The following is a 17,842-nucleotide window of genomic DNA, read 5'->3' as shown; positions in this document are numbered from 1 at the left end:
CCCCAGCTGACTTCCTGCCCTTTGGGCAGGGGGCTGGACTCGATCTCCCGAGGTCCCTTCCAGCCCTAATGTCTATGAAATCTATGAAATCTCGTAGCAATACAGTTTTTCTCTTCCAAAATCTGCAAACTTTAATGGCTGGACACATATTTGGATAATAAACAATATCCCAAGCTTTTCCTTGCATCTTGCTAAATTCAAGACCCTAAGAAGACGCTGCTGCACCCATGAGTTTCAGTTTAGTATGCACAGGATTAAAAAAAAAAAAGTACAATATTTTTATTAGTTTCAAATTTGCAATCTCTCAAGTTTCACTGAATATTCCTTACTCTTGCGCTGTGCGGCAGAGATAAGAACTATCTGCATTATACTGCATCTCACTGTAGGAATGCTACACAATAATATTTTCTCTTTTCTGTGAATGCATATTAGCATTAGTAAGCAAAATACAAGTGTGTGTGTTTGGAGAGGCGGTGCTATTGGCACATAATTAGCCAGAAAAATATAATAGATTTTAATTCCCACAGATGCACATTGGAATAGGTTCCACTCTGTTTTTCTCAACAAGGAAAAAACCCCTCACAAACAACAACTGGTTTGCTGCTTTGAAGCAACATGCGTACACCAAGGGGCCTCATGGGAAGAAGTCTGAAACTTCTTTATCTTGCTAGCTGACAAATTTCACAGCCATGACTACAGACAGAAGGTACATACCTCTAGAGAAATACTGTAATATGCAAAACAGAAATGGAAACACTCCAGTTTTCCCCAATGGGAAATTTAGTGGTATAAATTTGTTTGCATGCACTCACTTTATTTTCCAGCTTTTTTTATTCTTCAGCATAGGAAAGCCCAGTGCAGGCATGGGAAGGAAGACCGTAGTGCTATTTTGTTTCAGGATTTTAAGTTTCTCCCTGACCTCACTCACCATGGTCACAGCTAATGCCATGTTGGCACTCATTCCTCTCTGGAATCACCCACCTCTTTTCTGAGTACTATTTTTCACATTTTGTAAGAAATTCTTTATTTCTTACAACAGTTGAACTACTTCCAAAATAAGGGCTGCCCATTCAGTTCACTCAGTAACACACACACCTGTGGAAAAAACCCCCACTGCCTTAATCCACGATGCCGGCTAGAGTGGAATGTGGGTAGCAACAGCAGCAGCCGAAGAGACCTTTCAGAAAGGAAAAATGAACTGCTGTCTTCAGGAAGATGGTCAACTCAAGCATCCCTTCCCCTTTACAGCTGTTAGGAGAAAAGAAGAAGGAAAACAGGCAGCCAAGTGCAATAAGGCATTAGGAACCTTGCACATCAGCATTGTGAATAACATTTTTTCAGTTTCCAGTGTCATAGTTTGCGCAAAAATAGTGAGCAAACAGTTCTATTCTCTGACATACAAAGTAATTGCTCTTTGAATTCAACCCTCTCCCCCCGCAACACTCACACTGACTCCTTTACAGCGGATTTTTGCAAAGGAAGTATACCTGTGAGAAGGTAACTACTGAAAAAGTCCTCTTTGCCAAGCAGAGGTCTTTGTGACTACTGGTGTTATCTGGACAGAGAAACCTAGAAAAGTAGGGCTGGAAGGGACCTCCAGAAGTCATCTAGTTCAACTCTCTGCTCAAGACAACAGTATAACTAGGGGCACCTACCCCAGGTGCCAAGTTAGGAGGGGGCACCCAAATAGCCCTCCACCACCACAAAATCTGCACCCCAGAAACAAGAGCAGGGCCAAAGCTTACCCATGCTGGGAGCTTCAAAACAGTTCCCAAGTGCTGCTGCTTTAAGAGCAACAGCTAGGGTGGACAGAGCATGCACTGGCAGTAGGAGGTGCAGCCGCTAAGGCATAGCTGCATCTCACCTCCTCTCTCACCATAACCATGTGACCCCCATAGCTTCGCCATGGTCTTGGAATACAGCCTCTCTCTTCCCCTGCGGGGTTTTCCCAGGGAACCAGCTCTGCTTATGTCACTGGCTCAAGGCACAATCATCCTTGACTAAGCCACCTGAATTAAGCTGGTGTCTAACTTGCTCTCAAAACTTCTAGGGATGGAAACTGTGTCTACTCCCTTCATCAATCACCAAAATTGACCACCTGAACCACAAAAGACAGGATAACCCCCTTTTGGTTAACGGGTAAAATATGTACCTTACTTCTAGGTGTCTCTTTTACTCTGCCACTACTTCAGTTCTCAAAGAGAGAGAGACCTCAAGAGCACACCAGTGTGAAAGCACACCAGCCCTTGCTCAAACAAAACACCCAACCAAAACTCATACCCCCTTAAATCATTTTTTTTGCAAGAGTTTAGTTGGTCTAATAAAAGATATCACCTGTACCATGAGTTCTGATTCCTCATACCCCCTTCTTACACCTTTCTCCAGGCAGCAGAAATGACTTCCTTTTTTTTCCTGCTCTGACCCTGCCTGGTATGAAGTTTTTTCTGGGTTCCAGTCTACCTCCTGCCTGCAAACCACACCTTCCCCCTAGCTCAACTCTCTCTGCTGTCCCCCCTGGATTTTTAGCCACAGCAGGGGGCACACCCTGAGTAGCTAATTGTTCACAATTCACTTCCATAAATAAGCTGTGTGCTCCCCTTTAAAGGGCCAGACTACCCCGTTATACTCATTCTTTTTTTAAAAGAAAATGAAAGCATACTTTATATCCTGTAAACCCCCTTCTTTGTTACAACTGTGTTGCAACTAGAGCTATTACAGTCATTTTTGCTGTAGCACAAGACAGATGAGTGAAGTCTATGAAAGAAACTAGTTAAGCAAAAATATAGTGTGATTTTCAATATTAAAAAATGAGGTTAGAGAGAATATTGAGGGCTAATGGTTAAAATTCTGTTCTCTTGGCTTCCAGACCTCAACTATGATTTATCCACAAATTAAAAGAAATCATTTTTCCATTATGATGATGCAAAGTTTTGTTTTTCCTGTTTCAGTTTAAAACATTTTAGCATATTTTTCTACGTTAAAATTTTAATTCACGTACTAAAATCGCAAATATTAGTGAAATCGTGTGATATATTGGGATTTTTCTCTACAGTAAATCTTTATAGGTTCACAGATTCATAGATTTTAGAGTCGGAAGGGACCACAATAGATTATTGTGTACGAACCCCTGCCCCTGGCAGGAAAGAGGACCGAGGTCATATGACCCCAGCCAGTTGTCTATCAAGCCTCCTCTTGAAGACCTCCAAGTTAGGTAATAGTACCACATCTCTTGGAAGCCCATTCCAGATTCTGGCTACCCTTACTATAAAAAATTTCTTCTTAATATCTAACCTTAATCTGTTCTCCACTAGTTTGTACCCATTATTCCTAGTTACTCCTAGGGGTGCTCTGGTAAATAGCACATCTCTAATTCCCTGTTGTCCTCCCTTGATAAACTTATAGATGGTTACAAGGTCTCCCCTCAGACTTTTCTTGTGAAGGCTGAAGAGATCCAGATCCCTCAACCTCCACTCGTAGGGTCTTTCATGGAGGCCACTAATCACCTGAGTGGCCCTCCTCTGAACCCTCTCCAGATTCTCCATGACCCTCTTGAAGTCCGGTGCCCAAAACTGGACGCAGTACTCCAACTGTAGCCTGAACAATGCCGCATAGAGGGGGAGCGTCACCTCCCTCGATCTGTTGGCCATGCATCTGCTAATGCACAAGGTGCGATTGGCCTTGTTGATGGCTCCATTACACTGCCGGCTCATGTCCATCTTGGAGTCAACTATGACTTCAAGATCCCTCTCATCCACTGAGCTGCTGAGGTCATCCCCCAACCTATAGGTGTGCTGGGGATTCCTCCTCCTTAGGTGGAGTACCTTGCATTTATCTTTGTTGAATTGCATCCTATTTCGTTCTGCCAACTGATCCAACCTGTCCAGATCGGCTTACATCTGTTCCCTGCCCTCCGGTGTGTTAACTCTGCCCCATAACTTGGTATCATCTGCAAACTTGGAGAGGGTGCTCTCCACACCCTCATCCAAATCGCTGATGAGGATGTTGAACAGTGCGGGCCCGAGGACCGAGCCCTGCGGAACCCTGCGGGACGTCACTGCCCAGTCCAAGAACGACCCATTCACCACCACTCTCTGCATACAGTCTCCAAGCTAGCTGGCCACCCAACTGTGTGCACACCTGACTGTGTAAGCATCCACTCCACAGCCTGCTAGCTTCACTATGAGAATAGGATGTGAAACTGTCAAAGGCCTTCTTAAAATCCAGGTAGATGACATCAGCCTCAGCTCCCTATGCCACCAAATCAAATCTTTTCTATAAGAGTCCTGGGAAAGGAGGTAGTAAGAAAAAACTGTTAAGATTCTCAGAAGCAAAAAGGTGAAGATTAAGGATCCAACACTTACTCTCTATCCCCTAGAGATTTTTTCCCCACAAACAGCCTTCATACAGAATGGCCAATTGCAGAAGATATAGCAATTCAACATGTGAAACCAAAAACCAGAAAATACATTTATATCACTAAGGTACCATCATAAAACCTCAAACAGGAACATAAATCTCTTAGCTGGAGAAATCAGTATATGGAGAATTACATTTATGTGGTTATTTTTAGAAATTCTCAGACAACGATACATTGGGATTAGCAGATTATCAGTCAGTTATTTACTTTTTAGACAAAAAAAAGGTAATAGGCAAGAAGAAAAATGCCATTGTTACATGGAATAGAGACCAAAGTTTCAAAGAGGCAAGAGCAACCAATGTAGGCACGTAAGATAAGGTCACTGGGTTGCAACCTAAAGATTACAGTACGAGACAGCACTGTACTTCTCTATGACTTCACATTAAAATACACTTTGTTTTGTTTTGTTTGGGGTGAGGGGTTGGTAAAAATATCCCCATACATTACAATAAATAATTCAGTCTTAGTACAGCTAGAGGGTAGAACCAGACCTGTCAGTAAGCCTACCACCCAAGTCTCTACCAACTGAAATAACTTTCGCAGCCAAGATAATTCAAATATACTTCCTAATTAGAGTTTGTGTTAAATATACTCTAAGAAGAAAATATGTTCTCCCATGGCAGACTACTGTAGGTGTTATCCTTTGGAGAAATTTAAAGTCCTTGATGTCAGTTTTCATCTCTGCTCTCGCGTGATCCCTTTTATCTCTAGGTTTAGCCAGATTAATGGACCTTATTAGTCAAAGAAAGATTTTTTTCAGGCAAGCACAGATAAAGTTTCCTGTACTTCATGCTGTGATCCACAGCTCTGTTACAATGGGATTCTCACATAGTCATCCAACTCCAGGATGAAAAGAAGGATCATCCTTATAATATGGACACCCACAAATCAAGTAAACACTGAAGATAAACCTTTTTCTGTCTATGCACACCAAAGATCCAACAAAGGATATCAAACCTGACAACCTCCTCAGCTAGAAAAAAATTAAAGCTTCAAGCTTAAAACTTTAAAACTTCAAGACTCTGCTCCAAGTTCTTGACTTGAAACACACAAATTCCTAATGGACGCCTGTATTCAGAGCCTTTCATGCCAGTATCATCACCACATGCCCCAATATGACCTGGAGGCAGCACCTAGCAGCAGCCGTCAGAGAAAGCTTGTCTAGCCTGTTGCAACATATACAAGCTGCCCAACACCAACAAAATTGGCAGCTTATAGTGGTGACTGCTGCACTGGACCTTGGCTACTGACACCTTTGTCTAGCACTTAGACACAGTACCTGGCAATCAACATTTGTGTCTGGGAACAGTAGATGAAGTCCTCTGTAGTCACACTTGTGAAATCTCTGAGTCTGAGGGGAGATGGTAGAAATGCCTTGACCTCAATTCTTTCAGGCTAGAAACAGGACAAAGGGCAGATTACAATGCTCTTATCTTGAGATGCATAACTTCTTTCATGGCCTTTCCAAGGGATTGCTGAGACAGGGAATAAGAACTCTTCTTGAATTTTTTGCACAGGTCCATAAGATTCTCCACTGTCAAATGTCTTCATATGATCAAGGCAGACAAGGTTCTCTGGGAAAATCCAGCATCTTTTATTAGATCAACTCAAATAGTTGGAAAAATTCTTCTTTACAAGCTTTCAGATACAATTACCCTTCATCAGGCAGAGGAAGTATCTGCAGATGGTCTGTGCTCTTTCTGGATGAAACAGTAAAGCATCTGCTCTGGCTGCTTTACTACTTCATCCAAGAAGAACGCAGACCATCCACAGGTGTTTCCTCTGCATGATGAAGGGTAATTGTACCTGAAAGCTTGCAAAGAAGATTTTTTCTAATTATGAATTGGTCTAATAAAAGATATTGGATTTACCCAAAGAACCTTGTCTACCTACGTCCTTAGACCAACATAGCTACAACCTACACCGTATTCATATGATCAACGGGTTTTTTTGCTTTCAAACTGAAAGAGTCGGGCACCTACTGGAAATATAAATCTAGCTATGGCTAGATGCAAGAACTGCCAATAGCTCTGAGGCTAGAAAAGACCAACCATGGATCTTGCATTAGTTTTAAGTATCTTGTGCAAAGAAGTATTTTCTGACATTTAAGCTACCTACTGTATTGAAGTGTGAAAGAGGTTGAAAATAGTGATCTTTAGGGAAGAGGTGAAATACACCCAATAGTTCTGGAAAACTATTCAAGAAACTAGCTTAATACAAAGGGCCAAAACAGCAGCAGTCTACTGAAGGCACCTCAAAAAAGGCATGAGACTCAATTCTAAATTACAACTACCAAGATTTGTGTGTCATGTTAGGGTATTTTGGAGAATATTTCAGTCATTACACTGAGAGCGATCTCACTGTATAGATAATATTTCTAAGTAGTCCTCAAAAGCTTTTGATGAGATGAAAATAAGTGTCAATATGAACGGATTTCAGCCCTCAAAACTAACACACAAACCAAACACAGAGGAAGTAAGCTCAGTAAGAAGGTAACTGTTAAACTGAGTTTCACTTTTGTAATACTTGATATTTGAAACAAGATGCGTTAAAATAACTGGCAAGTATTTGGGACATCTATTGGAAAGGAGGACAAACAGTTGTTTATGAAGCTGTGGCTACAGTGAATTCATTTAAATGTTTTCTTGTGCTACAAGTGTTGTTTAAAGTTCCAGTGGTAAGGCCCATTACACATACGGAAACATTTCTCAAAATTGGTAGAACCCACAAAAAATGAAAGAAGCTTCTTAAATGCTTCCACTGTAACTGAAATAGTGAGACTCAGTATTGTGGAGGGAGGACAGAAGGGGGGAAATCAGATTTATTTACAGCATAATAAAAGATCCCTGACAAATAAATCAACAAATCAAGACAATGGAAGCATAAAGATACTTACGAGAGATGATAATTGCCATAAATAAGAGGAATTAGTTGAACCATAAAAATAACATCTTTACTTTTTCACATACAATCCACTTATAAAACTGTGAAAAAATACTAAATACTTTCCCACTAAAAACAACGTTTAGCAAATCTTAGTAAAAATGGGCAAACTTGTAAGAAACTTATTTTCACCTTTGTTGTGGGAAGAAAATAATAGTTCCATTTCTGAACACCACAAATTTAATTTCCCCCGTCTACTCAAGACAAGAGCCTTACTTTTTAACTTACTTGGTCTTTAAACATCCATGCTTCTCTCACTCGCAATGAATGAAATCAGTTTGTATTGTCCTACTTAAAAATCTAGAAAATGCATGCACATTTTCACTACATTTTTTAACATTTTTTCCTTATCCATCAAGAGCCAGTTTCTAGTTTCTTATTCAGTTTTACACATTTTTTTCTAAAAATTAAGTGACATGTTAAAGTTAAATATCTTATAAAGCAATATTACATTACAATTACTTACCCACAAAAACAAATCCATCTACTTCTCTTTCTGGTACAGAAACCTTTTTGGTGTCCTGGTTTTTTCTGAAAAAGCTCAACATATCCTCTTTTCTGTAGGCCTTTATCTAAAAGGAAAACTCCACGGGTAACTGCAAAGAAGAAAAACATTTTGGTAAGTTATCAACTCTGCAAGTATATCGTTAGATCTGAAGTTTTTGCCATATTAAACCCACAAATTTTGTTAGATAATTCACACAGCAGTTAAAGCCACAGAGAAGAATATAAAAACAACTATTTATCTTTAGTCATTCATAAGCTATAGAAAAACTGTCCATCTGGACTGAAAAATATAGTGCTTAGCGTTGACTTTTCTCTGGAAGTCTGAAGTAAAATCCAATCAACTGTTTTTGACATGCATTATCATATTGTTACACGCATTCTCACTATAGTTAACACTAGTTAAACTCAAAGTACAGGAGGTAGTCAGTCCTCAGTAGATACACCTGTCCCCCAGTTGGAAAGACTCAGCTGCAAGTTAACCAATGACCAAGTAAACAAAAGTGACTTGCCCCAATTAGTCCAACAGAACTCAGTAACTCACATGCATGCATTTGTACATCTAGACTCCCGAACTACAAATTCCAAAAACTTTTGGATCTTGCATAATTTGGTTTTCAATCTGAATTCCTAGAGATTAGCACAAATATCTTGATGTATTACTTTCCAAAAATTAAACAAGTAACTCACATAGTAATATGTTTAGTTGTGGTTTAACAGCAGCTGACCAATGATTCTCAGTTAAATCACAGAATATTTTACAATGATAATGACCAAATAGATTTTGCGTAGTTGTTAACTTATTATAAGACTCTTATGACAAATCAAGTAAAAATGAAGTATATATATTTAACGTATATAAAATATTTTATATTTTAAAAGGAAGTTCAGATTACCAGTTGCATGATGTTCAAGTAACCATTCAAGATTGTTAACATGTGGAGTCAGCATCTGAGCAATTCTGAAGGCTTAAGAGCAGTTAGGTCTTATAAAAATGGAATGATAGCCAGGTTTTTATCAAAACTTTATTCATTATAACAGTTCATTCTAATGTAAGACATGGAGATTTAATATGCTACAAAAAAATCAAAAAAACATTTAATATATAATGCACAGAGCTAAAGGTTCCTGTGTAAAAACAAATCTCACTTTTCAACGTTTTAAAAGAAAACCAAGAATAATGCACATTTCAGTTGAACAAGTTCACAAGATCACCCTATTTATCTTCCCAATTTAACTAATTCTGAGCAACAGCTTGGCTTATTTTGGTTTACAGAAAAAATGAGCCTTTCTGCTACGTAAATGACAAGTGCAAGGTGCTGCACCTGGGGAGGAAGAACCAGCACCATACCTACAGGCTGGGGAACTCCCTTCTCATCAGGACAGAAGCAGAAAACGATCTTGGAGTCATCATTGTGGCCAAAATGAACATGGGCTGACAGTGTGGGGACAAGGTCAGGAAGGCCAACCATACCTTGTCATGCATCCACAGATGCATCTCAAGCAGGTCCAAGGAGGTGATCCTCCCCCTCTATGCAGCACTGGTCAGGCCGCAGCTGGAGTACTGCGTCCAGTTCTGGGTGCCGCACTTCAGGAGGGATGTGGACAACATGGAGAGGGTCCAGAGGAGGGCCACTCGCATGATCGGGGGCAGCAGGGCAGGCCCTACGAGGAGAGGCTACGGGACCTGAACCTGTTCAGCCTCCACAAGAGAAGGCTGAGGGAGGATCTAGTGGCCATTTACAAACTAGTCAGAGGGGACCAGCAGGCCCTGGGGGAGTCCCTGTTCCCCTGAGCAGTACCAGGAATGACTAGAAATAACGGTCACAAGGTGGTAGAGGGTAAATTCAGATTAGACATCAGGAGGTGCTACTTCACGGTCAGGGTGACTAGGGTCTGGAACCAACTTCCAAGCGAAGTGGTGCTGGCTCCTACCCTGGGGATCTTTAAGAGGAAGCTGGATGAAAACCTTGCTGGGCTCGTTTGACCCCAGTCATAGCAGGGGGTCGGACTTGATGATCATCTGCTCAGGTCTCTTCCAACCCTACCAACTATGAAACTATGAAATGTTTGGGTTTTAAAATGTTCTCTCCCATCTACTGTGAAAAGAAGTGTTGATGCAATTTAGTTTCCTTGGTTTGATGACTTCATTTCATTTTCACCAAGTACCACCTAATAAAAATACATATGTATATAGATATATAACATCAATTCAAATACTATCTGCATGACAGATAAGCAGATGCACTTATGGCACAAATTTGGAAATCAAGTGATATGCAAATTTCTTACATCGAGAGGCAAGAATCCAATAAAAATGTAAATTTCTTCCTGCTAACAAGTGGGATCCCAGTAAAAGTTTTTATTCGCCCACCACACAGAATAAGCAACAAATTTAGTGCACTCTCAGTACCAGAGCACCATGCACTAGAAAGTGAGAAATGGCCAGCTTTACAAAATTAAAGTGCCCACAGCTGTGAATCACCACTTTCAGTATAGCTGTAAGAACACACAACATTACTTTTAATAGTCAACTAAACACCTGCTTTGATACCTTTTTTTTTTTTTTTAACTTTAAGGCAAGAAATGTATTCTAACTGTTCATAAGCAACTTAAACATCTCCACTGATAGCCACATACATAATTAGGGACCTAGCAACATTGCAATTTTGTGAAATCCAGCTTTAACCACAACAGTTGGCAATGCCAACAAAATCCACAGGGGAAACCACCCCCCCCTTGCACAAACTGTGGTTTGTTCCCTGGAGGCACGCAGAGATCACAGACACACAGACATCAGTTGGCACTTAAGGGTTTATTTGCTTGCAAGCAAGGTCAGAGCGGAGACGTGCTCAAATCAGCTCCCGACGACTGACTGCGTTTGCAAGCGGCTTTTATGCTTCTCAAATCTCCTTAACACGTGCACAGATACAGAAGTTCTTGCAACTTACTCCCACATTATATGAACATACATGTAATTACACCATTACATACATTGCATGTATAGTATAATTAGTTATTTGAGTGGGGGGGGGCAGAGAGGTAAATATGTAACAGCTAATTAAGCATGCTCAGTACTACAGGAGTTCACTCCTTTAGGCTATGCAGTTAAATTCCAGTTTGAACTGGTTTCTGTAATCAGCATGTGAAAGTGTGAGGAGGAGAGAGATAGTCTCGGGCAGCGGCTTCTCTTATCAAGGACAAGATTGCAGCTGTGCAATTCTAACACCCCCAAACTTACAGAAAATAAAATGTGGGCTCCCTAGGAGCTGGCAGTCCATCAGATCATGGAAGAGGGGAGGGGACTGCCTGCTCAAAGGACTGCCAGCAAGATAGCTGCCACCCCACCACCAATTGGCTGCAGGAGCTGCTTGCTATGTAGCCCCGCCCCATGCCATCAATCAGAGGTGGTGTGGGGCCATATAACAGGCAGCCCTTCCAGCCAATCAGTGGTGAGGAGTGAAGCCACCAGGGCTCCTTGTCCAATCAGAGGCACCTGGGGGGAAGGCAGGGCTGTCATGCTCCACCCACAAAATAGTTGCCTGGGTCCCAAGTTCTATACACAAAATCGGGGCAGGGCAGCAGTAGCTGCAGCTGCCACTGCCGCCTTGAATTCAGTAAGTCCCTATACATAATTATTAAAGAAAGTATAAAGAAGAGAAAGTGAGGACCCCAAAGCTTGCATGGACACAGTCAGGTTATTTGTGAGTTTGCTGAGAATATTTTCACTACCTGGTTTTTCGCTTTCTACCTGATCAACTGTATTGAGTGGAAAGTAGAGCATTCACCAGTTTCTTCCCTGTATTGCTACATAACATTAATGTGCACTCCTGAAAAGCTACCACATTGTTTCACCCAGGAGGTGCCTTCATTTCTGGGATGGTTGAAGTGATTATCTAGGAACTTATACTAGTACTTCAGTGTGATGGAATCTGAAAGCATTAGATACTAGCACAGGTACGTATATTTTTAGTAAAGCAAAATATGTAAAATTTAAATCTAAAGAAATGCAGAATCTGTATTAGAGTGTCCTAAGTTGAAAAAAAAGCTATTTATTGTAAACATGAAAACCAAATTTGAATAAAAAAAAATTAAAATCAAACTTTCTTCAGTTGCCAAATTTTTGGAAATCAAAGAATAAACCATGATTTAAATCTCTGGTCAGGATGCATCAATTTCATCACTGTTTTCTACAAAAAGTGCATTCTTGTTATTTGCTATCCTCTATTCATATAACTTCTTGAAATTTTGCACTTTTAGAGAAAGGTAATGGCTTGACTGTATGTACACAAACTTGTAGAGAAACAATAGGGCTGATGCGTATGTAATCAGATTTGTTATTTTTTGTGTTCAGTGAATGGAGTACAGTTATAAATAAATAGGTGCAGGTAGTACCCAGGTAAGTGACAGGGGCCAGGGCAGGCTTAGGAACAAGCGGGCGGCACATGCACCTACAGAAGGCCTCAAATGCCTCTACACAAATGCTCAAAGCATGGGGAATAAGCAGGAGGAACTCACCCTCCTGCCAGGTAGCAAAAATCCAGACCTAGTGGGGCTCACAGAGACCTGGTGGGATTCTACCCACGACTGGGCAGTAGACATCGACGGCTACAGGCTATGCAAGTGAGATAGAGTGCTACATACACACCTTTTTTTTCTCTACTCTATGTCAAAGAGCAATACACATTCTCAATGATCAGGATGGGGTTAAAGGAAGGAAACCTGAGGCACTCTGGGGTAACAATGCAAGGGGGTTGTGGGGAAAGGGGCTTGATAGTGGACTTCTACTACAGACTGCCTCACCAGGGGGGACCAGCTGGACCAGGAATTCTCAGGTTGGCTCATGGAGGCTGTAAAGTCAAGGGAAGTGGTTGTCATGGGTGACCTAAACTACCCAGACATCTGCTGGGAGGAGCAGTCAGCCAGGTCTGACTGCTCACGTAGGTTCCTAGCCAGGATACAGGCCCTCCACCTAACCCAGGAGGTGCATAGTCCCACCAAGGGAAATGCCTTGCTGGACTTCATCCTTGCCACAGGCAATGACCTGGTGAGGGGTCTGCAGGTACTCGACCACCTGGGTGACAGTTATCATTGTCTGCTGGAATTTAGTATCCAGCGCAGGGAGGTGAAAGCAAACAGTAAGGCAAAAGTCCTCGACTTCAGGAGGGCCGACTTCAATGAACTAAGATTAGTAAGAGGGCATTGGAGTCTCAGAGCTTCAGTGACATGGGAGTCCAAGATGGGTGGTTGTTCCTCAAGGAGATGATCCTCTGAGCTCAAAAGGAGTCAGTTCCAATGTGCACCAAGGGGGACAGGAGTGCTAAAAAAACCCCATGGCTTAGCAATGGCATACAGGAATGCCTGAGGGGAAAAAAAAGGAGGTGTACAAACAGTGGAAGCAAGGGGCTGTCACCAAAGAGGATTACACCTCCATTGTTCATGATTGCAGGGAGGCTGTTAGGAAGGTCAAGGCAGAGATGGAGCTAGGACTAGTGACCAGGATTAGGGATAACAAAAAGTCCTTTTTCAAATGCATAGGGAGTAAAAAGAAGGCACTGGGTAACGTGGGGCCTCTACAGGAGAGGCTTGGCAATCTAGTGATTGCAGCAAACAAAAAAGCTGGCCTCTTTATTGAATTCTTTGCCTCCATATTCCTAAACAGGGACTGTGACATTTCCCCCCCTACAATTACAGATAGACCCAGGGGAGAAACCACTATGCCCAAGGGTCAGGGATGACCTAGTTAGGGAACTTTTGGAGGGGCTGGATGAATCAGTAGGTCCAGATGCTCTTCACCTGAGGGTGCTGAGGGACTTGGTGGGGGTCATAGCGGGGCCCCTGACACAGCTGTATGAGTGCTCGTGGGGCTCTGGCCAGGTACCAGAGGATTGGAAAAGGGTCAAAGTTGTCCCCAGTTACAAGGAGAGAAAGGAGGACCCTGGCAATTATAGGCCAGTCCTTGGGCGACCTTTGAAAAAATTATCAAGGAGCACATCTGCAAGAGCCCAGCAGGGGAGGTAGTGCACAGTGGCAACCAACATGGGTTCACAGAGGGCAGATCCTGCCTGTTTAACTTGGCTTCCTTTCATGATCAGATCACAAAGTCCTTGGACGAGGGCGTAAAAGTGGATGTTGTCTTCCTGGACTTTAAGGCGGCCTGTGATACTGCATCCCACAACGTTCTCCTAAAAATACACGTGACTTCGACATTGATGCCTACATAGTCAGGTGGGTGGCAAATTGGCTAGATGGTTGCACCCAGAGAGTGGTGGTGGACAGGTTGTTTTCAACCTGGAAGGATGTGAGCAGTGGAGTCCCCCAGGGCTTGGTCCTGGGGCCTGTACTGTTCAACTCCTTTATCAGCTATCTGGATGTGGGTGTGGAAAGCACGCTGTCCAAATTTGCTGATGACAGCAAGTTGTGGGGCAAGGAGGCAGCAACACACCTATAAGCTGGGAAACACCCTTCTTGTCAACACAGTGGCAGAAAGGGATCTTGGAGTCATTGCTGACTCCAGGATGAACATGAGCCACCAATGTGAGGAAGCAGTCAGTAAGGCTAACCGTACCTTGTTGTGCAGCTACAGATGCATTACAAGCAGGTCCAGGGCAGTGATTCTTCCCATCTGTATGGAGTTGGTCAGGCCACAGCTGGAGTACTGTGTCCAGTTCTGAGTGCAGCACTTTAAAAGGGATGTGGCTAGCACTGAGAGGGTCCAGAGAAGGACCACTTGCATGGTCAACGGGCAGCAGGTTAGGCCCTATGAAGAGAGGCTAAAGGGCCTGAATCTATTCAGTCGCCACAAGTGAAGGCTGAGAGGGGATCTGGTGGTCGTTTACAAACTCACTGGGGGGACCAGCAGGAGTTGTGGGAGGCTCTGTTCCTCCGGACACCACCAGGTATTACGAGGAATAACGGCCACAAATTGTTGAGAGAGAAGGTTCAGGCTGGACATCAGGACAGATTACTTTACAGTTAGGGCTGCCAGGCTCTGCAATGGCCTCCCAAGAGAGGTGGTGCTCTGTTCTACCTTGGGGGTCTTCAAGAGGAGGCTGAACAGATATTTGGCTGGCGTGTTATGATCCTGGCACTTGTTCCTGCCTGGGGCAGGGTGTCAGACCTGGTGATCAGTTTAGGTCCGTTCCGACCCTAAGCACTATGAAACTATGAGGCAGAGTTAGGTTTAGTATGCAATTAACCAGAGCACACTGTTACAAAAGCAGAGAGCAGGGCTGAAAAAAGTGGAGGGAGCAGCGGGGAGCACTTAAATTGTTCATGTACTTAACAGACATGCAGATAAGCAGAGTTTGTACAGTGTAAGCAAGAAGCAACAAATTGGAACAGGAAGCTTACTGGGTATGCATACAAGTGGAGTATAATCCACTGCTTTAGATTAAGTTAGGTTGGAGTCATTCTTTTCAAAAGGAAGTATGAAGGCCAAGAGAATAAAAATGCGCTGGGAGCCCACTGCCACTTAAGTGTTTGAAGGAAAGCCTAGTTTAATTATTTTATGACTCCTGTCATATTTTTAGTAATAATAGAAAGTGTTTTGGTCTCAATGATTTATTGACCATTAAATGCTGATTATTCACCACAGCATCATGTAACAGGCTATTTGTATGTTATAGAATTGCCAAAGGCCACTATAAATCAGATAAGAAAAAAAATACATAAAAATGTAGCCTTTAGCTGTGTGGAGTACTATGAATAGTATATGGTAAAAAAAATCTTAGGAGTCGAAGGCATATGTCAATACATAAATAATTAATTTCAGGGATATTTCAGTGGTATTGGCCAGATTCTGCGCTCATTTTAACTGATGCAAGATGGAAGTAATTCTTTTAGTGTCAAGAAGAGTTATATTAGTTTGCATGAGAAAGTAACCAGATCTATTGATCTAACAGGTCTAAATCAAGAACACTATTCTCCTGGATCTTGTTTTATTTCTCTGCCTTGTATATTCTATGAAGAGAAGTAGGATAAAGAAAAAAAAAAATCACATTAGAAAAATATTAACATTTTCATTTCCATGAATATCAACAAAATAGAAAGTTATTTTTACCTCCTATATTACACACCAGGAACCCCTACACAACGGCCAATGTGGAGGCCAGCAGCTAATTTCTTTCCTGCCCCCAAGGAATTACAATTAATGTTGTCATTTCTGTAGCTCAAGTGGTAGAAGTCTTGCTACTGTTCTGAGGGTTCAGGTTTCCTGCTCTGCTAACAATGATGATTATGATGTTGGTGATGATGATGATGCATGAAGGGATTATTCCAGAGCACCTTAATGTTTGTTCTTATTCCTTTTCTTCCTTTTAAAGATAACTAGAAAATTACATACCAGAAAGATGTTAAAAACAATTAGGCTGCAGTCAAGCACTTGAAAGTTACAAAATACCAAATTGATGATAGCCATGAAAACCCTAATTCCCCTCCACTTCAGGCAAAGGCAGTTAACAAATATCATCTCACCTGCCCACACACATTCACTGCCCTAATGCTTCTGGGAACTTAAATTGTCCACTTCTCCTTCAAGATGCTTTCTTTTAAAAACTAAGAACTCTTACTGTACCTTGATCCATTACCACTTTGGTACAAAGTGGAACGTGTGCACAGCTTTTTAAAAAGAAAAATGTTACTAAAAACATTCCCTAAAAGAGTCTCATAAACATTCCTTGAAGGACTCTCCACTGATATTACAGTAAGTTTTCACCTACCCAGCAATCTACCCTAAGGGTTGGAAAGAGTGAGAGAGAGTAAAAGTCACTTAGAAGTCTCACATAAGATTACCATTTTTTTTATCCGATACACTCGAAAATGCTCTTAGGCAATACCTACTTTCATAGATAGAAAACATGACACACGGTAAAGAAATAAGAAAGTCACAGACAGCAGGCTTGTTACTGACTGCTATTTAGACTAAACACAATTATTGAACTCAAGCCAAACATGACCCTACTACAAAAACCAACACAAAAACAAGCACATAAAACAATTTTGAAATGAGTTTCAGATGTGCTTTGCTGAATTGAAGTGACAGCATTTTACTCTCCAAGCTAACTTGGTTTAAAAGCTCCATACACAGGGAAGAAGAAAACCTCTCAAATCTCTCTCTCTCTCTCGAAAAACATATTCCTGGATACCTGACACATGGAAGGTATTGAATGTTAGCTGATTTTTTAAATGAAATCTTCATATTTTCCCAAGCAGGAAGCAACTGTGACGACCTGAAACCTGAGATCCTGTTCCTGCCTTCGTTTCAAGGTAATTTGCATCATCACAGATCCTCACAGGAGGCGAGAGGCTCCACATCAGCTACAAACTGACTGCCCAAAGGAGTTTTCCATCTATTGACTCCTCTGTGAAATCTTATGAAATACAAACTTTCATTTCTACCCAGGAGAACTTTTACAATCTTTTCTCCAATGCCTGATGAAGGGTGTTTGTGCCTGAAAGCTTGCAACTAAAGACTTTTTTGGCAAACATCTTGTTGGTCTAATAAAAGATATCATCTCTACTGTGAGTCCTAATTCATAGTTGGTAGGGTTGAAAGGGACCTGAGCAGCTCATCAAGTCCAACGCCCCGCCATGGGCAGGAAAGGATGGCTGGGGTCAACCGACCCCGGCAAGGTGTCTGTCTATCTAGCCTCCTGTTAAAGACCCCCAGGGTAGGAGCCAGCACCACTTCCCTTGGAAGTTGGTTCCAGATCCTAGCCGCCCTGACTGTGAAGTAGTGATAATTGCCTACTTCTCTTTAAACGTTAATATACTAAAGCCACCAAGACACTACATAAGTAGCCCAAATGAATTCAAGTAGATTATTTACATGCTTAAACATAAAATATTGCACCTAAGTGTTTGCAGAATCAAACCTAGCTTTTCACTGATGTATAGCATTATCCAACAACAAGTAGAGTACATTTTCAATAGGTGAAATCTAAGACCGCCCAGTTTGTGTGGTGTTTTAACTTCAGA

At 41.8% G+C, this 17,842-nt stretch overlaps 1 protein-coding gene across 2 annotated transcripts in view; it reads right to left on the bottom strand.

Annotated features, from left to right (window-relative positions):
• Positions 1-17,842, bottom strand: part of UMAD1 (UBAP1-MVB12-associated (UMA) domain containing 1) — a 140,227-nt gene that overhangs the window by 116,048 nt on the left and 6,337 nt on the right. For both annotated transcript variants that reach the window (XM_019533771.1, XM_019533776.1), the window contains one exon: positions 7,827-7,956. In XM_019533771.1, the coding sequence (XP_019389316.1) occupies positions 7,827-7,908 (82 nt within the window). In that variant the 5' untranslated portion in view covers positions 7,909-7,956. Of the gene's footprint in view, positions 1-7,826; positions 7,957-17,842 lie in introns of those variants that run through there.

Source organism: Crocodylus porosus, unplaced genomic scaffold, assembly GCF_001723895.1.
Source record: "Crocodylus porosus isolate Cpor-Errol unplaced genomic scaffold, CroPor_comp1, whole genome shotgun sequence".
In the NCBI taxonomy this organism is placed as follows: Eukaryota; Metazoa; Chordata; order Crocodylia; family Crocodylidae; genus Crocodylus; species Crocodylus porosus.
This window is presented reverse-complemented; position numbering and strand designations above follow the sequence as displayed.